Consider the following 23,148-nt stretch of genomic DNA (forward strand, 5'->3'; position numbering starts at 1 on the left):
TCTAATAAGCTGAATGGGTCGGGGGGGGGGGGTGGTCTGGGGGGGGGGGAGCGAGGCGGGGCTGCAGCCCACGGCGGAGGGGCTGCGGAGGCGGGGAGAGGACAGAGGCAGGCAGAATGGGGACGGCTCCGCTAACTAACAGTTTCCACTCACCCCCGTCTCTGACCTAGGGCAGCCAGGACCCCACCACAGCCCTTCGGCGGCTCGGAACATGGCCGGCGACCAGCAGCGGGGGGCCGCTGAGGGAGCGAGGGAAGGAGGAGGCAGGGAGGTGGGGAGGCAGGGAGACAGGGAACCTGATTGGCCCTGATTGCCGGCCAGGCCTAGGGACCCCACCTGTGCACGAATTTCATGCACCGGGCTCTAGCTTAGAATTAATGTTAAACGTTGAGGTTTCTCTCCATGGAAGTCAGAGTTCCCCTGGAGCGTCCCCCGCAGGTGCAGGGCTGCGGGGTCTCCAGGCGTCTGTGGTGTGGCCACGGCAAAGCTCCCTCCGCCTCCCTCCTCCCTGTGGCTAGGGGACGCTGCCCACTCGGTAATGGTGGGTGCGTTTTGCCAGAAAACTCACACATTTGTTGGGAGGCCAGAGGGATTTTTAAAAAATATATTTTTTGATTGATTTCAGAGAAAAAGGGAGAGGGAGAGAGAGAGAGAGAGAGAAACATCAATGATGAGAGAGCATCATGGATCGGCTGCCTCCTGCACGCCCCACACTGTGGATCGAGCCCGCAACCTGGAATTGAACCCGGGACCCTTCAGTCCGCAGGCTGTCGCTCTATCCACTGAGCCACACCGGCCAGGGCTGGACAATCAGGTGTTTAAAGATGGTCAGGGTATCTCCTGGCCACAGGCCACGTGCCCTCCCATGGCGAGCGGCCACACTTACCTCGTACGGGACACTGGATGGTCACGTTTGCCCCCAGGGCCGCCCTCACGGTGCCTCCGACCACGACGGAGAGCGGGCCAGGCTCCCATCCGGTGACGTTCCTTCCCCTGACCAAGATGACGGGCGCCTCTTCATTCAAAGGCAACAGGAAACCATGTTAGTTCAGGCTTTTTTTTTTTTTTTAATATATTTTGATTGATTTCAGAGAAGGGAGAGAGAGAGGAACATCCATGATGAGGGAGAATCACGGATCGGCTGCCTCCTGCACGCCCCCCACTGGGGATGGAGCCCGCACCCCGGGCCTGTGCCCTGACCGGGAATCGAACCCTGACCTCCTGGTTCCTAGGCCGACGCTCAACCCCTGAGCCACGCCGGCCGGGCTGGGTTCGGGCTCTGGCTCTTGGGTAAAACGTGTGCATTGGGCCCACTGTGCCGCGCTCTCTGAGAGCCGGGGACGGGTCCCCGCTGGCTCGGTACCCTCGTGGCAGGGAAAGGCACACCTGGCGGGAGGGGCGGGGCTTAGCGGACAGACAGACGGATGGATGGACAGATGGGTGGACACAGACAAAGAGATATTGACAAGGCTGCACGACCACGGCCATCGGTGGGCCATGGGAGCATGGGGGTGGTATAGCCAAGTCCCTCTCGGGTACATTTGATAAAGGAAGGAATTCCGGAGAGAAGGCCTGGCGTGGATGATGTCTCTGTGGGCGAGCAGGACCAGCACCAGGCCCCGGCTCACGGCTCAGTGGATAGAGCGTCGGCCTGTGGACCAAAGGGTCCCGGGTTCGATTCCAGTTGAGAGCACAGGCCCGGGTTGCAGGCTCCATCCCCAGTGGGGGGCGTGCAGGAGGCAGCCGGTCCATGATTCTCATCATGGATGTTTCTCTCTCTCCCTCTTCCTTCCCCTCTGACATCCATAAAACTATATTAAAACAAACAAACAAACAAAACCCCAGCCCCAGGCGGCCCAGGCGCCACCGCGGGGCATTACCTGCAAACAGCACGGGCGAGCTCGCCGCGTCGGAGCCGAGCCGGTTGGCCACGGAGCACCCGTACAGCCCCTGCTCGGCCCTCGTGGGGTTCCGTATCTGCAGCACCCCCGCTCCGGACAGGACGATCCTGGGGGACAGAGAGAAGGGGCGGGAGTCACGTGACCCGTTGCAGGGCCCTGGGACCACAGCCGGTCACACAGAGAGAAGAGATGGCATCACCGCAGACACCGGCGGGCAAGGATCCTCAAAGCGGACCCCGGCGAGCCTCCTGCCAACGGGCAGAGGGTGGCACAGGCCAGAGAGGGCGGACAAGACATTCTTTTTCGCTGAAACGCGTGGAAATGGCAGACAGCGCTGCATCAATGTTCCTCTCTCTCTCCCCCTCCCTTTCTCTCTGAGCTTCCCCATCCCATCGCCTATCTCTCTCGCCAGGAGACGAAGATTTTCCTCACACACACACACAGGAAGCACACAGGCCTCGCGAAAGGAAGCAGCGGGTCCCCCCACTCACTTTTCCGACGGCTGCAGCGGCACCCCGTCCTTGGTCCACGCGTAGGCGACCTCGCCGGGGCCGACCGGCTGGCACAGCAGGTGGACGGCCGCCGTCCTGTTGGTGACGTACACCGCGCTCCCGATCGTGGCACGGACGGTCGCATTGAATGACACCGACGCGGGCTGCGGCCGCCTCACCAGCTCCGGTCCCTTCGGCGGGACCGTCAGCCCGCCCGCGTGTCTCCCCCTCGGGCCTTGGGGCGCACGCCCCCCGGGGTCCCCGCTCCCCGGAGCCTGGGCAGGCGCCTCCTCCGGGCTGGCCCTCCAGGGGCGCGCGGCCACCAGCTGGTAGATGACCCTGGACGCCAGGTCGTCGCTCACCTGCCCGGCCTCCATCATCCGGCTCAGGTTCCGGATCAGCCCGTCGAACCGGGCCGTGTCCATGCTGGAGGCGCCCTGCCGGACGGCGGCTTCAAACTGCTCGCCTTGCAGCTCCCAGGACCCGGGGGGGCCTGCATGGCCGGGGTGGCAGGGCCCCAGCAGGGCGCGGAGGACCTGGCCCTCGTGCCCATCCAGCTCATTGCGGTCCTGCCACATCTGCCTCATGGCCTGCCAGGTGGCCCCCACAGTGTCAGCTCGGCCCTGGCCCATGGCCGGGGGTCCCCGGGAGCGCTCCCCGGGGGCCGGGGGCGCGATGAGCCGGTTGTCGGTGCCGATGAGCTTGAGGACCAAGGTCTCCCGGGCGGGGCCGGCCACGCAGCCGTACACGCCGCCGTCGGGGGCGGCCAGGCCGTGGATCTTCAGGGACCCCGACTTGGTGACGCCCCGGCGCTCGGAGGGCTGCAGGCAGCGGCCGTCCTTCTCCCACTGGATCAGGGCCTTCTGGAAGCGGCGCACCGGGCACCGGATCAGCACCGACGTGTTGGGCAGCAGGTAGGCCCTGCCGCCCACCGTCAGGTGGACGCGCCTCTCCTCCCGCGTCTGGATGTACACGCGCGGGACGGCCAGGATCTGGGGACCCTGCTCCCGGGGGGTTGGCTGTGTCTCTGCTTTCCTCTCTGCGGGGAAAACAAAGAAACAAGTGCCCCCCCTAGCTGGTGTGGCTCCGTGGATAGAGCGTCGGCCTGCGGATGGAAGGGTCCCGGGTTCGATTCCCGGTCAAGGGCACAGGCCCGGGTTGCGGGCTCCATCCCCAGTGTGGGGCGTGCAGGAGGCAGCCGGTCCGTGATACTCTCTCATCATGGATGTTTCTATCTCTCTCTCCCTCTCCCTTCCTCTCTGAAATCAATCAATCTATACTAATAAAAGGGTAGTATGCTAATTAGACCAGGCATCTTTTGGACGTCCTTCCAGACAAAGCCATGGTGGTGGGGGCCGAGGCAGAGGCAGTTAGGGACGATCAGGTCGGCAGGGGAGGGCAGTTAGGGGCAACCAGGCTGGCAGGGGAGCAGTTAGGGGGATTAGGCAGGCATGCAGAGTGGTTAGGGGCGATCAGGCAGGCAGGCAGGCAGAGAGGTTAGGGATTGATCAGGCAGGCAGGCAGAGTGGTTAGGGGCAATCAGGTAGGACCGGATAGGAGAGAGTGCAGGCCGGGCTGAGGGACCCCCCTGTCTGTGCACGAATTTCATGCATCGGACCTCTAATAAAAATAATAATAATAATAAAAAATACCAACAAACATCTCAGGAATAAAAGTTTTCAACAGCAATATTTCAAGGCTGACACAGTCCAACAAATGTATATTTTTTCCTCTTTGAAAACACCAGAAGCCCAGCTGATGGGGCTCAGTGGTTGAGTGTTGACCTAGGAACCAGGAAGTCAGGGTTCGATTCCCGGTCAGGGCACAGGCCCGGGTTGTGGGCTCGATCCCCAGTGTGGGGCGTGCAGGAGGCAGCCGGTCCATGATTCTCTCTCATCATGGATGTTTCTCTCTCTCTCTCTCTCTCTCTCTCTCCTTCTCCCTGCCTCTCTGAAATCAATAAAACACAAAACAAAGCACACACAAAACCACCTGAGAATTAAAACCTGAATAACGAAAGGTATTGAGAGTAAGTTGCACAACTATCTTAGGCCTTGAGCAGCAAAGAATGCAACTTTCAATGCAATGCGTGAAAACGTGTTATTTTACAAAGCCCCAGTTTGGGGAGGCATGAGGTTCCACGGGAAAAGTTTAAAAGCCAACGCACCGATTAGGATGGTTTCCTGGGAGTGGGATACAGATCACAGCATGGGTGGACTGGGTGACTTTTTTAAATTTTTATTTCCCATTCTAACCTTTTTTAAAAAATTGATTGCAGAGAAGAAGGGAGAGGGGGAGAGAGAGAGAAACATCCATGATGAGAGAGAATCACGGATTGTCTGCCTCCTGCACGCCCCACACTGGGGATCAAGCCCGCACCCCGGGCCTGTGGCCTGACCAGAATCAAACCCTGATCTCCTGGTTCATAGGTTCAACCCTCCACCCCTTAGCCACGTGGGCCGGGAGAAATATTAGTCATTTTCTTTCTTTTTTCCACCTTAAGGCTTATCGTCTTCCTCGGGTCCCCGCCAGCTGCCACAGTCATGTATGATGTCATCTCGGACCACATGGCACGCCCCCCTGACCGCGCCGTCTCCACACATGTTATTCTGTTATTTTAGCGGGAGCCGCCGGCATGGCTTTCATTCCTCCCTCCTCTTGGGCAGCCTGTGGTCTGGCCACGGGGCTGTAAAACCACCCACAGCTCACGAAAACGAGACGACGCAGCTCGGAGCGCGACGGCGGGTCAGACGGTCCTGAATTCCAGGATCCCGGGGCACCGGGCGTCTGGGGATCGCAAATTCTCGGAAGCGCAAGATTTCGAAAATTTGTTCTCAAAGAATTCCCAGGGGCACCACCGCCCCCCCGCCCCCCCAAAAAAGGCCCCATTCATGTCATCCATGAGTCAGCAGGGAGAGGTGGCTAGGAGCCTGGGCTTAGTGATCAGACAGACTGTGGTTAGCGGGCCCGGGGGCCAACGGGCAGCCAGGGGCCTGGTCAGGTCTCAGACCGTCTCCAAATCTTGGATTCCTCGTCTCTAAACAAGGACTATATCTGCCTCCAAATCAATGATTTGGTGCTCAAAAGGAACTCCACTTAACAAGTGCTTAGTAAGTGCTATTAGTTTTTTTAAAAAATATATTTTTGTTGGTTTCAGACAAGAAGGGAGAGGGAGAGGGAGAGAGAAACATTAATGATGAGAGAGAATCATGCATTGGCTGCCTCCTGCCCACCCCATGCTGGGGATGGAGCCCGAAATCTGGGCATGTGCCCGTGACCGGGAATCAAACCGTGACCTCCTGGTTCCTAGGTCGATGCCCAACCACTGAGCCACGCCGGTGGTGCAATGCTATTACTTTTTTAAAGGTTAGTATTGTGTTTCTTGCTTTGTTTTGCAAGTTGCTGGTGAACTTAAGAAAATAAATAAATATATATATATATTTCCCCTAGCTGTATTAAAATAACAGTTAACTGCCAGGCCGGTGTGGTTCCGTGGTTGAGCGTCGACCTAGGAACCAGGAGGTCGAAGTGTGATTCCCGGTCAGGGCACAGGCCCGGGTTGTGGGCTCCATCCCCAGTGTGGGGCGTGCAGGAGGCGGCCGACCCATGGTTCTCTCTCATCATTGATATTTCTCTCTCTCTCCCCTTCCTCTTAAAAAAATAATACGTATATTTAAAAAAAATTAACAGTTTCGGATTTCTTTTTTCTTGCCATAAGCGCAGTAAAGTACCTGAAATCATTAATGCCACTTTCCAGGTGAATAATGAAAGATGGTGAAAGATAAACCTGGCCCCCTCCCTACCTCCTTCCTGCACATGTGCTGCCCTATTTTCACGTGCTGCAGGGACAGCCCACAATTCCTTTCTCGTCAACCTCGTGCATCAAACATACATGTGCACATGTAACACATATGCTCTCGTGTATCCTGAAAATGCAATAATTGAATACTTAAAAAAATGCTTATCTCATCTGGCCGGCGTAGGATGTAATTTCTTTAAAAGAGAGACCTAAAATACATTTGTCCTGTGGGCAGGTAGTCCTTAAAGCTGCATACAACAATTCTAACTTCTGATGGGCTCGCTTGACCTACAGATTAGAAATACCCCATCGAGCCCTGGCTGGGTAGGTCAGTGGTTAGAGCGCCGGCCTACTACACCAAGGTTGTAGGTTCGATTCCCGGTCAGGGCACATACAAGGAGCTACCAATGAATGCATAAAGAAGTGGAACAATAGCTCTAGCCAGTGTGGCTCGGTGGATAGAGCGTTGGTCTGGGGACTGAACGGTCCTGGGTTTAATTCCTGGTCAGGGCACAGGCCCGGGTTGCGGGCTCGATCCCCAGTGGGGGGCGTGCAGGAGGCAGCCGATCCCTGATTCTCTCTCATCATGGATGTCTCTCTCTCTCTCCCTCTCCCTTCCTCTCTGACATCAATATATATTTTCTAAAAAGTGGAAGAACAAATCAATGTTTCTCTCTCTCTCCTTCCCTCTCCTGTCCCCCCCCCCCCCTTCCTCTCAATGAAAGTCAGTTGCTATTTGGATGATAGGAAGCCATTGGAACAAGACGCACAGATGTCCACATACTTACTGCTGCAGGCCGGCATCTGGCAGGACCGCACGAGAGGGGGCCCCGGAAGCTCCCCGCACAGGGCCTCGCTGACGGGGACCCGCCTGCCCTTGGCCGTCAGCCTCTGGCACACCTGCTTCCTCCGCTGGGTCCCCACACCACAGCTGACGGAGCACTGCGGGGGGAACGGGGCGACAGCGTGAACGGAGCCTGCGCAGCAGACAGCCAGGCCAGAGGGGACTGCGGGCACGGGAGTGTCGACACATGGCCGTTCCCTAGCGCCATCGTTTTTAAATAGACATACATATGCATATCTATACTAATAAAAGGGTAACATGCTAATTAGACCGGACGTCTTCCGGACATCCTTCCGGACAAAAGCCACAGTGGCAGGGGCCAAGGCAGAGGCAGTTAGGGGCGATCAGGCCAGCAGGGGAGAGCGGTTAGGGGCGATCAGGCAGGCTGGCAGATGAGTGGTTAGGAGCCAGCGGTCCCGGATTGCAAGAGGGATGTCCGACTGCCGGTTTAGGCCTGATCCCTGTGGGACATCCCCTGAGGGGTCCCAGGTTGGAGAGGGTGCAGGTTGGGCTAAGGGACCACCCCTCTGTGCATGAATTGTGAGCACTGGGCCTCTAGTACATATATATATTTTAATATATTTTTATTGATTTCAGAGCGGAAGGGGGATGCTGAGAGGGAAAAATACCAATCATGAGAATCATTGATCGGCTGCCTCCTGCATGTCGATTACTGGGGATTGAGCCGGCAACCCAGACATGTGCCCTTGACCAGAATCGAACCCGGGACCCTTCAGTCCGCAGGCTGACGCTCTATCCACTGAGCCAAACTGACTAGGGCTTAAAATATATTTTTATTGATTTCAGAGTGGAAGGGAGAGAGATAGAGAGAAACATCCATGATGAGAGAGAATCATGGATCAGCTGCCTCCTGCATGTCCCCTACTGGGGATGGAGCCCGCAACCCGGGCATGTGCCCTGTCCAGGAATCGAACCGTGACCTCCTGGTTCCTAGGTTGATGCTCAACCGCTGAGCCACACCAGCTGGGCCACCATTATCTTTTAAGACATGGATAGTTTCCCTGTCTTTTCTCCTCTTCTCCTTTCCCTCCCTTCTTTCTTTCCCTGATAGTAATTAATTTCCTGTAATTCATTGTCGGGTTATGTTTCTTTTGTAACATCTCTTGTAATTGATGTCTAATTTATTTTTAAGCTATTTGTTTATATAGTAAGGTGACTGCTTTAAAAAAAATTAAAATGACCAAGAATTTCCCGGCCATTGTGGCTCAGTGGTTGTGCATGCTCCTATGAACCAGGAGGTCACCGTTCGATTCCCGGTCAGGGCACAGGCCTGGGTTGCAGGCTTGATCCCCAGCGTGAATCAGGAGGAGGCAGCCAATCAATGATTCTCTCTCATCATGGATGTTTCCCTCTCCCTTCCTCTCTGAAATCTATAAAAACATATTTCAAAAAATGGTAAGAATTAAAGACACACAAGTATATAAAAGGAAAGTTTTTTTTTTTAAAAAATCATCCAAACTGCTATACATAAAACATCATTAATATGGAATGCTCATTGTGCAAATTGATATTTGATAATCATTGTGTGTACCTGCCAGTTAAAGTTTTAATGACCTATATGAGAAATTTTCCATGAGGCATATAGGCAATTTTATTAGGAAAAAAATTAAAGTGAAATTCAATTAAAAGAGTGGCTGAGCCCTGGCTGGTTCTGCTCAGTGGTTAGAACATCGGCCCGAGGACCAAGGGTCATGGGTTCAATTCCCAGTCAGGGCACATGCCCGGGTTGCAGGCTTGATCCCCAGTGTGCGGGCGTGCAGGAGGCAGACGATCCATGATTCTCTCTCATAATGGATGTTTCTCTCTCTCCCTCCCTCTCCCTTCCTCTCTGAAATAAATAAAAATATCTACACTAATAAAAGAGAAAAATGGTAATTGGCGTACGGCGCTACCCTTTTCATTGGCTAATCAGGGCTATATGCAAATTAACTGACAACTAAGATGGCGGCTAATTTGCATATGTAGGCACAATGCAGGGAGGCGAAAGGGAAAGCAGGAAGAAGCCCCCTGCCACTGACAGTGATCTGAAACCCAGGGGGGAGCTAAGAGCTGGGGGGCAGGGCAAAGGCCCTGCCCCCCAGCCATGATCGGAGAATCAGGCGCCTTTGCCGCCCTGGCCAGTGATAGCAGGAAGTAGGGGTGGAGCCAGCGATGGGAGCTGGGCATGGTCGAAGCTGGCAGTCCCAGGAGCTAGGGGCCCCTTGCCTGGGCCTAAAGCGGAGCCCACGATCGCGGGCCCACTGCAGCTGCGGGTCCCCGCTGCCCGGGCCGGACGCCTAGGCCAGAGGCATTAGGCCTGGGCAGGGGTGGAGCCTGCAACCACGGGGAGCTGGGGGTCCCCTGCCCAGGCCTGACACCTCTGCCGGAGGCCTCAGGCCTGGTCAAGGGGCCGATCCGGTGATTGGTGATCGGAGGGTGATGAGGGTCAACTCCTCTGGCCGAGGCATCAGGCCTGGGTGGGGGGCAGAGCTGGGGATTGGGGGGATATGATGGTCCCCTTGCCCAGGCCTGAAGCCTGGGTCAGAGGCGTCAGGCTTGGGCAGGGGGTGGAGCAAGCGATCAGAGGGAGATGGGGGTCCCCTGCCCAGGCATGATTCCTGGGCCAGAGGCCTCAGGCCTGGGCGGGGGTCAGAGCCAGTGATTGGGGGGAGATGGGGGTTCCCTGTCCAAGCCTGACACCTCTGGTGGAGGCGTCAGGCCTGGGCAAGGGGCCGATCAGGCGATCGGAGGGTGATGGGGGTCAATGCCTGAGGGCTCCCAGTATGTGAGAGGGGGCAGGCTGGGCTGAGGGACACTCCCCCCCACACACACCCAGTGCATGAATTTCGTGCACCGGGCCCCTAGTCTGTAATAATAAAAGCATAATATGCTAATTAGACCGGACATCTTCCGGACGTCCTTCCGGATGACCTTCCAGACGAAACCTGGGCTGCGAGGGAAGCCTGGGTCCCGGGTTTCTGCCGGCGGCCGGAGGGAAGCCCGGGTCCCGGGTGCCAGAGGGAAGCCGGTACCGGCAGCTGGGAGAAGGAAGGCCTGCCTGCTCTTGCACAAATTTCATGCACTGGGCCTCTAGTCTATGTATAAAAGCCCAACATACTAATTGTCCCTTTGACTGTTCGACCATTTGACCAGTCGTTATGATGTACACTGACCACCATGGGGCAGACGCTCCCACCAGTAGGTTAGCTTGCTGCTGGGGTCCGGCTGATTGGGACTGGGTGAGAGGGGCTGGACACACCCTGGAGCCCTCCTGCAGCCCCTCCCCGGCCCCAATGGTGCAACAGTGGGGTCCCTCAGCCTGGCCTGCGCCCTCTTGCAATCTGGGACCCCTCGGGGGATGCTGGAGAGCGGATTTCGGCCCAGCCGAGGGACCCACCGGTGCACGAATCCATGCACCGCGCCTCTAGCATTTTAATAAAACAAAGCAGGGCCCGCGAAGCCGGGAAGGGCCCTCACCTGGGACCAGTCGCCCACGGAGAGCTGCGGAGGGCAGTCGGTCCTGGCGCAGGACTTACGGGACGAGGCCTTGGGGCCGTGGCACAGCTCATCGGAGAGCGTCAGGAAGCTGCCGTCGGTCAGCAGCTGCCGGCAGGTGACCCTCCGGTGCTGGGTGCCCCCGCCGCACGTCCTGGGACACTGAGGGGACGGAGGAGGGGCGTCGGGGTGGGGTTCACCCCCAGGAGCCTGGCGGGGGGCGGGGGGTGGGGAGTGCGTACAGGCTGCCTACCGGCTGCCAGTCGTCAATGTGCCAGCCGGGAGGGCAGTCGAACTGATTGCAGGCCTGCAGGGCGTGGGGCTTGTCGTCGCCACACTCGGCGGCCGGGACGGGCGTCTCCCCGGGGTGCAGGCAGTACACGTCCCGCGTCTGGATGCCCACGCCGCAGGTCGCGGAGCAGGGCCCCCAGGAGCCCGTGTGCCACCTGGAGAAGAAGCGAGAGGTTGGACGGTGCCACGAGACCGCGTGCAACGTGAAAGGCGGACGATCTCAGGTCCTCAGATCCTGCGCAGACGTCACACCCGGAGCACAGATGCAAAAAGGTGAGGTTTATTTTAAAAAATATATATTCGTATTGATTTCAGAGAGGAAGGGAGAAGGAGAGAGAGAGACATCCATGATGAGAGAGAATCACGGACTGGCTGCCTCCTGCACGCCCCCCACGGGGGATCGAGCCCACAACCTGGGCATGTGCCCTGACCGGAATCGAACCTGGGACCCTTCAGTCCTAAGCTGACTATCCATTGAGCCAAACCGGCCAGGGCAAAGGTGAGGTTTAAAGGCAAGAAATGGCCCAGGCAATGTGGCTCAGTGGTTGAGCATCGACCTATGAACCAGGAGGTCAGGGTTTGATTCCCGGTCAGGGCACAGGGCTCGATCCCCAGTGGGCCCTGTGCAGGAGGCAGCCGATCCATGACTCTCTCTCATCATGTCTCTCTCTCTCTCTCTTCCTCTCTGACATCAATAAAAATATATTTAATTTAAAAACAGAATAAGACATGCCCAGCTGGTGTTGCTCAGTGGTTGAGCGCCAACCCATGAACGAGTAGGTCACCCATTCAACTCCCGGTCAGGGCACAGGCCCGGGTTGCGGGCTCGATCCCCAGTGTGGGGCGTGTTTCTCTCTCCCCCCTCTAGTCTCTCTTAAAAAAAAAAAAATCAATGGAAAAAAAGTAGTCTCACTCCTTGGGTAGGGATAATAAAAAAAAAACAGCCCTGGCCAGTTTGGCTCAGTGGCTAGAGCATCGGCCTACGGACTGAAGGGTCCCAGGTTCGATTCCGGCCAAGGACACATGCCCAGATTGCGGGCTCCATCCCCAGCCTGGGGCGTGGAGGAGGCAGCCGATCTGTGATTCTCTCTCATCATGGATGTTTCTATCTCTCTCTCCCTCTTCCTTCCTCTCTGAAATCAGTAAAGAAATACATTTAAAAATATATATATTTTTAAAAAATGAATCTGGCAGCAGCATAGCTTGAGCGGAGGAGGGAGAGCTGGGAGCAGGCCGGGAGGCCAGCCGTGGGCAGACCCCCATGGCTCCGCGCGCAGGCCCGCGTCCCGGGCGCAGGAGACGGGACGTACCGCGGCGGGCAGGGCTCCGTGTTGCAGGCCTGGCTCATGGCAGGGGGGCGGTGGAGCGAGTCGCACAGCGAGGCGTTGACCGTCTGCCCGGTCTGGACGTGTAGACACACCGCGATGGCCTCTTGGTGGCCTGGAGGGTGGAGAGAGACAAAAGTGCAAGTGATTGTTTTTAAGTCTTTTAAAAAATTTTTTAATTGATTTCAGAGAGGAAGGGAGAGGGATAGAGGGTTAGGGTTCGATTCCCGGTCAGGGCACAGGCCCAGTTTGTGGGTTCAATCCCCAGTGTGGGGCGGGCAGGAGGCAGCCGGTCCATGATTCTCTCTCATCACTGATGTCTCTCTCTCTCTCTCTCTCCCTCTCTCCCTCTCTCCCTCTCTCCCTTCCCCTTCCTCTTTGAAATGAACATTTTCTCCATATCACTGCACAGGTGCTAACTTGGATGCATAACCTGCATCAAAGTCCTCATATGTCTGAGTTCCTCCTCATTCACTGTCACTGTAATTAGCAATACGTCTCCTTCCGTGGTTCTCAACCTTCTGGCCCTTTAATACGGTTCCTCCTGTGGGGACCCACCCATAACATTATTTCCGTGGCCACTTCATCGCTGTCATGTGGCTGCTGTGATGAATCGTCATGTAAATATCTGATATGCAGGGTGGTCTTAGGCAACCCCTGTGACCACCAAAGGGGTCATGACCCACAGGCTGAGAACGGCTGGTCTACTTGCTATACCTCCCGCGGGGAAAGGGCTTTCAAACGGATGATTCGAGGCGACCGTCACCTTGTGAGGTCAAAAGAGCAGGGTCACTATCTCCATGGTGGTCCTCTAACAGGAAGGACATGGCCCTGGCTGGTGTGGCTCAGTGGACAGCGCGTTGGCCCTCGGACCGAAGGGTCCCGGGTTTGATTCCGGTCAAGGGCATGTACCTCCATTGCAGGCTCGATCCCCGGCCCTGGTCGGGGCGCATGTCTCTCTCACATCCGTGTCTCTGTCTCTCTCTCTCTCTCTCTCTCTCCCTCTCCCCTCTCCCTTCCGCTCTCTCTAAAAATCAATGGAAAAATAATCCTGGGGGGGAGGATTAACAAACTAAAACACCATAAAAACAAAAAGCAAGCCGGCCCGTGTGGCTCAGTGGTGGAGCATCAACCTAGGAACCAGGAGGTCAGGGTTCGATTCCCGGTCAGGGGCACAGGCCCGGGTTGTGGGCTCCATCCCCAGTGGGGGGCGTGCAGGAGGCGGCTGGTCCATGATTCTCTCTCATCATCGATGTTTCTCTCCCTCTCCCTTCCTCTCTGACATCAATAAAAACATATTTTTTAAAAAAATCTCTCTCTCTCTCTCTCTCTCTCTCACACACACACACACGCACACACACACACACACACACACAAAACAAAGTAAGGAGACTGAGGTTTGGAGGCAAAATGAAGACGCCAAAGAAGGGGTCGATTGGAGACTAAAGGAGTGATTTCCTGCCTTCTAATTCCGCTGTCTCTCCATGTCCTAGAGGATTCCAAGATACAACACAGCCACCGGGCACCGGCGCCCCCAAGCAGCGGCCCCTCCCCGTCCAAACAGAAACCCTCCCGGCCTCACTCCCTTCCGGCCAGACAGGGGTGTCTCACCCCAAAGCCCACGCCCCCACCGCCACCCCTTGTCCGTCGCGATGGAAGGAATGATCGGGGAATCAGATCGGAACAGACGATAAATCAAACGCTTGACGACAAAAAAAAAAAAAATCAGAGAAAATTTGTCACCGCAACCGACTGGCTGGTGGAAATACGCAAATGTATCCAGTTCCAGGCAGGAATGTGGGTCCCATTATGTCGGGAGATTGCGGTTCTTTTTTCCCAACGCCACGCTGCAATCCAGCCCCCCGACAATGTTTTACAGAACGCGGTGTTTGTTTGCCAGAGGAGATAGCCAATACGTGTCTGTGAGGCTTAGGTTTTTTTGACTAAACTCTTTCCTGCTTCCTTGGGTTGTAATCTTAGGTTCCTGGCCATGGCAGGACCAGTCTGAAATCTCCAGGCATCGTCCGTCAACTTGTTGTTGTTAAAAAATATATATTTTTATTGATGTCAGAGAGGAAGGGAGAGGGAGAGAGGGATAGAAACATCCATCATGAGAGAGAATCATGGACTGGCTGCCTCCTGCACGCCCCCCACTGGGGATGGAGCCCGCAACCCAGGCATGTGCCTTGGACCGGGAATCGAACCCAGGACCCTTCTGTCCGTAGGCTGACGCTCTATCCACTGAGCAACACCAGCTAGGGCTGTCTTTTTCTTTTTAAATATATTTTTATTGTTTTCAGAGAGGAAGGGAGGGGGAGAGAGAGAGAGAGAAAGAAACATCCATGATGAGAGAGAATCATGGATCGGCTGCCTCCTGCACGCCCCACACTGGGGATCAAGCCCGCAACCCGGACATGTCCCTGGAGCGGGAATTGAACCCGGGACCCTTCAGTCCGCAGGCCGACGCTCTATCCACTGAGCCGCACCAGCCGGGGCCAAGACGGCCATCTTGGCCTCCACCATGGGAATGGAGTAGGCCTGCATGGATCAGTACCGCTCAGGCACGCGTCTACGTCTATGCATGACCCTGCATTAGATCCGAACGCACTGCCGTCAGCGGTATCATAGCTGCATACCAGCCCGTGACCTCAGAGGCCTGTCCCTTCGCTTACAAATCCGTTCCCACACACATGTTCCCCCACAGGTGACTAGGAACCCCCAGATAGGAGCTCCCTGCTCTCGGGTGTTATCGAGTCCCAGCCACGAAGGGAGCCCCTCACTCTAGCCTTCCCTCCCCACTCTATCTACCTGGAGCTCCCCTCCCCTTCCAGCCCCTTTTCTAAAAACTTTATTTATTTAAATGGATTCCAGAGAGGAAGGGAGAGGGAAAGAGAGAGAAACATCAGTGATGAGAAAGCATCAAAGGTCGGCTGCCTCCTGCACGCCTCCCACTGGGGATCGAGACCGCAGCCTGGGCACGTGCCCTTGACCGGGAATTGAACCCGGGACCCTTCGGTCCGGAGACTGACGCTCTATCCACTGAGCCACACCGGCCAGGGCCCCCTCTGACTCTTTAAGGCTGATCTCCACGACGGCGCTTCCTACTCCCTCCCCTTCCATCTTTTCAGGATAATCTGTGGATTACGTTGCCTTTCCCTTTCCTTCTGGAGCGTTCCATTGTTTATTTATTTATTTATTTTTTTAAATATATTTTATTGATTTTTTACAGAGAGGAAGGGAGAGAGATAGAGAGTTAGAAAGATCGATGAGAGAGAAACATCGATCAGCTGCCTCCTGCACACCCCCTACTGGAGATGTGCCTGCAACCCAGGTACATGCCCTTGACCGGAATCGAACCTGGGACCTTTCAGTCCGCAGGCTGACGCTCTATCCACTGAGCCAAACCGGTTTCGGCGTTTATTTTTTATATATATATATATTTTTATTGATTTCAGAGAGGAAGGAGAGGCAGAGAGAAACATTAATGACTAGGGGCCCGATGCACGAAATTCGTGCAAGCGGAGGCCTTCCTTTCCCCGGCTGCCGGCACCAGCTTCCCTCGCACCCCTGGCTTTGTGTGGAAGGTTGTCTGGAAGGATGTCCAGAAGGATGTCCAGTCTAATGAGTATATTACGCTTTTATTATTATAAAGGGTGTCCCAAAATTCACGCAAGATTTGCATTTTGCGTGAGCATTAACAACAACAACAACAAATAAAAGCCTAATTTGACTTGGTTTATTGAATCAGATTCTCATATCTGTTGCCCTTGGATGCCAATCCCTCCCATTGGATAAGCATCCCCAAGTACCAATGATGGCCCAGGAGCAGGGGCAAGGGAGACCCATGGAGACCACAACTTTGCGTCTGTGCCAGCAAAGCCGGGGAGGCCACGGACCCGATGTGCTATTCCACACAGAACCCTAGACTGTCTACTTTGTGAATCAATAAAAAATTTACAGTTTTTAATTATAAACCTGTGTTTCTATCAAAAGTACTTCTTGCGTGAATTTTGGGACACCCTTTAGCTGGGCGAGAATCATGGACCGGCTGCCTCCTGCGCGCCCCCTGCTGGGGACCGAGCCCGCAACCCGGGAAATGACACCAGCGGCTCCGGCGCTCCACACTGAGCCACACCGGCCGGGCCCCGCGTCCCTGCTCCTACGGGGAGTTTTCTCCGACCAGCGGCGCCCGAGCATCCCGACCCGAAGCCAGGCCAGTACCTCCCAGGCAGGTGGCCGTGCAGGGGGTGAAGCCCGCGTACTCCCAGTGGAAGGTCGGCCCGCCGTCCGCGGGGAGGGGCGCGCCCGGGCCCGGGGCGCCGCGGCCACAGGCCCGCCGCTGGCAGGGCCGCCGGGTGGGCGGCGCGGGGCCCGCGCACTCCTCGGCCGGCAGCTCCGTCTCCGTCTCCGCGAAGGCGAGCAGCACGCGGCACCGCACCTCCCCCACCTGCACGCCCGGCCCGCAGGGGGCGCTGCAGGGGGACCAGGGCTCCGGGATGAACCTGCGGGGACACCAGGGGGGGACACGGGTCACTCGCAGGCCCCTGGGGGGGTGGGGGCGAGCATCCTGTGGGGGGAAAAACAGCTTCATTCCCACCACAGCCAATCTGGTCCGAATGCTCTAGGTTGTTAAAATACATATGTTTTTTGCCCCGGCCGGTGTGGCTCAGTGGGTAGAGCGTCAGCCTGCGGACGGAGGGGGTCCAGGGTTCGATTCCCGTCAAGGGCACAGGCCTGGGTTGTGGGCTCCATCCCCAGTAGAGGGCGTGCAGAGGGCAGCCAATGGGTGATTCTCTCTCATCGTTGATGTTTCTATCTCTCCCTCTCCCTTCCTCTCGGAAGTCAATAAAAAAATGTTAAAAAATGTATTATTTTTTTATTGATTTCAGAAACCACAGGGACTCCAGGGAGGAGCTTTTAAAACAGCGGTTCTCAACCTGAGGGTCGCGACCCCTTTGGGGGCCGAACGACCCTTTCACAGGGGTCGCCTAAGACCATCGATCGGAAACACACCTATAATTACATATTGTTTTTGTGGTTAATCACGATGCTTTCATTATGTTCAATGTGTAACCATGAAAATACATCCTGCACATCAGATATTTACATGACGATTCATAACTATAGCAAAATTACAGTTATGAAGTAGCAACGAAAATAATGTTATGGTTGGGGGTCACCACAACATGAGGAGCTGTATTAAAGGGTCGCGGCATTAAGAAGGTTGAGAACCACTGTTTTAAAACCATGAGGCACCCTGGCCGGTGTGGCTCAGTGGTTACAGCGTCGGCCTGCGGACTGAAGGGTCCCGGGTTCGATTCCTGGTCAGGGCACAGGCCCGGGCTGCGGGCTCGATCCCCAGTGGGGGGCGTGCAGGAGGCAGCCGATCCATGATTCTCTCTCATCATGGATGTTTCTCTCTTTCTCTCCCTCTCCCTTCCTCTCTGAAATCAATAAAATTATATTTTACAAATTGTTTTTAAAAATAATGAAACGGGAAGGCGCCGTATGCGCTGCCCACACGTCCGCAGCTGAAAGCCAAGAGGCCAGCGCTGAGCGTTCCTCGGCTCAGCCTCAGAAGCGATCATTTCTATTTTCCTAATTAAAAACAAACAAACAAAGGCCCTTGAACACCCTCGCCCTGTGTCAGTTCGGAGCCCGGCCCTGGCAGCCGCGGACCAGAAATGGTGATCTCCGCCCAGGACTCCGGCGGCTTCCCTCGGGGCCGGGAGAGCCGGCTCAGATCCGCGTCCCTTCCTCCCTGGCCAGCAGCAGCTTCCCGGCCACACCGACGGCGTGGTTACAGGGCGGCTGGAGGCCGAGCCGGGCTGCGGTTTTTTTCGGAAATCCAGGGAATGCACAGCCAGGGGGGAGGAGGGACCCACAGACTTCACACTCCACAGCCAGGAGCACCTGGGACTCAGTGTGGGAGTGACACAGGAAGTCAGGGGACCACAGAGGAGAGGGTGAGGGTGGGAGGCCGGGTAGCTCTGCTTGGGGAACAAGTGCTGGGGGGCTCTGTCCACCTGAGGGCTCCCTGCACCTGTGGTCTCCCTGCACCTGTGAGCTCCCTGCACCTGTGGGCTCCCTGCACCTGTGGGCTCCCTGCACCTGTGGTCTCCCTGCACCTGTGGTCTCCCTGCACCTGTGGGCTCCCTGCACCTGTGGGCTCCCTGCACCTGTGGTCTCCCTGCACCTGTGGGCTCCCTGTACCTGTGGGCTCCCTGCACCTGTGGGCTCCCTGCACCTGTGAGCTCCCTGCACCTGTGGTCTCCCTGCACCTGTGGTCTCCCTGCACCTGTGGTCTCCCTGTACCTGTGGGCTCCCTGCACCTGTGGGCTCCCTGCACCTGTGGTCTCCCTGCACCTGTGGGCTCCCTGCACCTGTGGGCTCCCTGCACCTGTGGGCTCCCTGTACCTGTGGGCTCCCTGTACCTGTGGTCTCCCTGCACCTGTGGTCTCCCTGTACCTGTGGGCTCCCTGTACCTGTGAGCTCCCTGCACCTGTGGTCTCCCTGCACCTGTGAGCTCCCTGCACCTGTGGTCTCCCTGCACCTGTGGGCTCCCTGTACCTGTGGGCTCCCTGTACCTGTGAGCTCCCTGCACCTGTGGTCTCCCTGCACCTGTGGGCTCCCCGTACCTGTGGGCTCCATCCACCTGTGGGCTTCCTGCACCTGTGAGCTCCCTGTACCTGTGAGCTCCCTGCACCTGTGGTCTCCCTGCACCTGTGGGCTCCCTGCACCTGTGGTCTCCCTGCACCTGTGGGCTCCCCGTACCTGTGGGCTCCATCCACCTGTGGGCTTCCTGCACCTGTGAGCTCCCTGTACCTGTGAGCTCCCTGCACCTGTGGTCTCCCTGCACCTGTGGGCTCCCTGTACCTGTGGGCTCCCTGTACCTGTGGGCTCCATCCACCTGTGGTCTCCCTGCACCTGTGGGCTCCCTGTACCTGTGGGCTCCCTGTACCTGTGGGCTCCATCCATCTGTGGGCTCCCTGCACCTGTGGGCTCCCTGCACCTGTGGGCTCCCTGTACCTGTGGGCTCCCTGTACCTGTGGTCTCCCTGCACCTGTGGGCTCCCTGTACCTGTGGGCTCCCTGCACCTGTGGGCTCCCTGCACATGTGAGCTCACTGCACCTGTGGGCTCCATCCACCTGTGGGCTCCGTGCACCTGTGGGCTCTCTGCACCTGTGAGCTCCCTGCACCTGTGGGCTCTCTGCACCTGTGAGCTCCCTGCACCTGTGGGCTCCCTGCACCTGTGGGCTTCTGCACCTGTGAGCTCCCTGCACCTGTGGGCTCTCTGCACCTGTGAGCTCCCTGCACCTGTGGGCTCCCTGCACCTGTGGGCTAATCCACCTGCAGGCTCCGTGCACCTGTGGGCTCCCTGCACCTGTGGGCTCATCCACCTGCAGGCTCCGTGCACCTGTGGGCTCTCTGCACCTGTGGGCTCCCTGCACCTGTGGGCTCATCCACCTGCAGGCTCCGTGCACCTGTGGGCTCTCTGCACCTGTGAGCTCCCTGCACCTGTGGGCTCTCTGCACCTGTGAGCTCCCTGCACCTGTGGGCTCCCTGCACCTGTGGGCTCCCTGCACATGTGGGCTCTCTGCACCTGTGGGCTCCCTGCACCTGTGGGCTCCCTGCGCCTGTGGGCTCTCTGTACCTGTGGGTTCCATGCACCTGTGGGCTCTCTGCACCTGTGGGTTCCATGCACCCTGCCAGGAGGATGAAGCAGGTCCCCCAGGAGGAAAGGGCAGGTTGGCTCCACTCCTGGATCGTGCAGAGAAAGGACCCGCCAGCGAGGTTGGGTGGGACTGACAGGAAGTGCAGGCCGGGAATGAGAAGGGGTGGAACCCACTGCCGCTACCTGCTATCACCCCCTTTTCCAATCCCGTACAGCGCACAGTGTTTCTGATGTTGAAAGTGAGACCAGGAACCCAGCCTACCACCAAGGTACGTGTCCTTTTACCGGAATCGAACCCGAGACCCTTGGGTCCAAGGCCGGCGCTCTAACCACTGAGCCACGCCAACTGGGGCAGAAAGCAGGCGTCTAAAGGAGGTGCCTTTTGGCTCCACAGACGAAACATCTTGCCGACGACACAAAACACACGGCCTCTCAAAGACGCTGCCCACTGTGGGTGATGATAAAGAGCGGAGTCCTGCCCTAACCGGTGTGGCTCAGTGGATAGAGCGTCGGCCTGGGGACTGAAGGGTCCCGGGTTCGATTCCCGGTCAGGGCACAGGCCCGGGTTGTGGGCTCCATCCCCAGGTGGGGGGCGTGCAGGAGGCAGCCGATCCGTGATTCTCTCTCATCATGGATGCTTCTATCTCCCCCTCCCTCTCCCTTCCTCTCTGAAACCAATAAAAAGATATTTATTTAAAAAAAGAGAGAGAGACTCCTGCTCTGACAAGGAGGGTGACAGCATGACCTCTGCCATCTGCTTCCCTCACACCCTGTGCATCGCCGTCTCCGTAAATAACTCACACACGTCACGGGTCGGACGTGGCACCTGCTGTCCCAGCACCTGTCCTGGCTGCGGGCGCTCTCCCAGCCTCCCGGCACTCTAGGAGCTAAAAGGCCCCCCACAGCCCGCTGGCAGCCCGGCGTGGCTCAGTGGTTGAGCATCGACCTAGGAACCAGGAGGTCAGGGTTCGATTCCCGGTCAGGGCACATGGCCTGGGTTGCGGGCTCCATCCCCAGTGGGGGGCGTGCGGGAGGCGGCCGGTCCGTGCTTCTCTCTCACCATGGATGTCTCTCTCTCTCCCTCTCCCTTTTCTCTGACATCCATAAAGATAAAAAAGGTCCGCTACTCACGTGGGTTCTTCCGTCGCCACCCTGGTCTCCTCCAGCTCCCGGGCTTGCTTCAGCCAAGGCGGCTTTGCCTCCACCGGGCTCTCTTCTAAGGAAAGAAGGACAGAAGCCACAAGCTTAACTGTTATCATGAAGCACGAAGGGCTGGGGTGCCGCCGTTCCTGCTGAAGATTTCATTAATAAAGAGGTCGTGCTTCGCCCGGCCGGCGTGGCTCAGTGGTGAGCGTCCGCCTAGGAACCAGGAGGTCAGGGTTCGATTCCCGGTCACAGCACAGGCCCGGGTTGTGCGCTCCATCCCCAGTGGGGGGCGTGCAGGATGCAGCCGATCCGTGATTGTCTCTCATCATGGATGTTTCTTTCTCTCCCTCTCCCTTCCTCTCTGACATCAAGAAAAATAAATACATATTTTTAAAAAAGAATGTTAATACAATGAAATGTAAACGCTGCAATATTAGAACGAGAGCCAGGAAACACCATTCAATGTAACTTTAATCTGCAAACCCATTGTGCTAGCCAGTGTGGCTCAGTGGATAGAGCGTTGGCCTGTGGACTGAAGGGTCCCGGGTTCGATTGCAGCCAAGGGCACATACCTCGGTTGCAGGCTGGATCCCTGGCCCTGGTCACGGTGCATGTGGGAGGCAACCAATCCATGTGTCTCTCTCACATCAATGTTTCTCTCTGTCTCTCTCTCTCCCCCTCCCTTCCACTCTTTCTAGAAATCAATGGAAAAATATCCTTGGGGGAGGATTAACAAAAATTATATATATAAAAACCTAAGCGACCGTTATGTCTGAACAACCGGTTGACTGGTTGCTATGATGCTCACTGACCACCAGGGGGCAGCTCCTGCATTGAATGTTTGCCCCTGGTGGTCAGTTTGCTCCCACAGCCAACCTCCCATGGTCCCTCCCCCCAGCTGGCCGGCCCCCATTGGCCCCCATTGGGACTGGGTGAAACGGGCCTGATAGGCCCTGATGGCTGCCCAGGCCACGGGACCCCACCCGCACACGAATTCGTGCACCGGGCCTCTAGTAAGTAGATGAATGAACGAATGAATAAAATGCACGCCCACCTTTGGGTTTGTAACAGGGGACAGGGATGAGACACTCCTCCTTGATGTGTAACTTCAGCTGAGGGTTGCAGCCGCCCACGTGCTGCCCGCGATGGTTGATGCACAGCACGACCCGGTAGCGCAGCCCCCGGCCGCAGGTCACCGTGCACTTGGGAGAGGAAGAGAGAAGCCGGTGAGACCCACAGCGGCGTCCGCGTCTCACGCAGAGGAGGAGCCGCTGTTCCGTATCAGCCATTTGCAACGGGTGTGCTGCTAGACGTTTTAAAACAGCCCTGACCGGTGTGGCTCAGTGGATAGAGTGTCGGCCTGCGGACGGAAGGGTCCCGGGTTCGATTCCGGTCAAGGGCATGGACCTTGGTTGCAGGCACATCCCCAGTAGGGGGTGTGCAGGAGGCAGCTGATGGATGTTTCTCTCTCATGGATGTTTCTAACTCTCTATCCCTCTCCCTTCCTCTCTGTAAAAAATCAATAAAATATATTAAAAACAAAACAAAACAAAACAAAAATGACACAGGCCAACACAACAACAGCCTTCCGGTGTGAACGCCCTGTCTTAAGCCATAAATCTATGGGTCACATAACAGAGTTGCATCTTATTGGTCACATCCCATAAGGTGGCATCTGATTGGTTGATTCTTGGTACCAGAAATGCTTACGTACAAGTCTAGGCAACTGATTTCTTAAAAAGTCACTGTGGAGCCCAAAGGTTAGGTAATTACTATTTTTATTACTACTGGTAATGTTCTGTAAATCAACCAAAATTATACCTATTTTTTTTTTTTTTGTCAGACTGGCAGAAAATCTATTTTTTGGCGTGCCGCAGAATTTTAGTAATTTAACGTGTGTGTGCTGTGAGCTGAAGAAAGTTGAAAATTGCTGGGCGAGGTCAATATTAAACAGAAAAGATGCAGTCACAGTGGGGGAAAAAATTGAAATTCCTTGAAAATTTTGCTGTTTAAATAGGAAAGAAACTTTGGGGTGCTTTTTTCAAATTTGATTACAAATTTACATGACATGATCCATCACGTGGTGGAGATGGAAGACATGTTGCTAAGCTATAAATTTCAAAAGACAAATTTAAGCCCCGGCTGGTGTGGCTCAGTGGATAGAGCGCCAGCTCACGGGCT

The 23,148-nt window shown here is 56.4% G+C and overlaps 1 protein-coding gene across 1 annotated transcript in view; it reads right to left on the bottom strand.

The window, feature by feature from the left end:
* Window positions 1-23,148, bottom strand: part of ADAMTSL3 (ADAMTS like 3) — a gene marked incomplete at both ends in the record, with an annotated part of 105,926 nt that overhangs the window by 9,607 nt on the left and 73,171 nt on the right. The window contains 10 exon segments of the mRNA XM_081114674.1: window positions 887-1,015; window positions 1,881-2,008; window positions 2,393-3,431; window positions 6,980-7,133; window positions 10,513-10,692; window positions 10,784-10,976; window positions 12,132-12,261; window positions 16,368-16,648; window positions 20,953-21,037; window positions 22,022-22,169. Coding sequence (XP_080970800.1) covers window positions 887-1,015; window positions 1,881-2,008; window positions 2,393-3,431; window positions 6,980-7,133; window positions 10,513-10,692; window positions 10,784-10,976; window positions 12,132-12,261; window positions 16,368-16,648; window positions 20,953-21,037; window positions 22,022-22,169 — 2,467 coding nt within the window.

Source organism: Myotis nattereri (genome assembly GCF_964212035.1).
Source record: "Myotis nattereri genome assembly, chromosome: 21".
Taxonomy (NCBI): domain Eukaryota; kingdom Metazoa; phylum Chordata; class Mammalia; order Chiroptera; family Vespertilionidae; genus Myotis; species Myotis nattereri.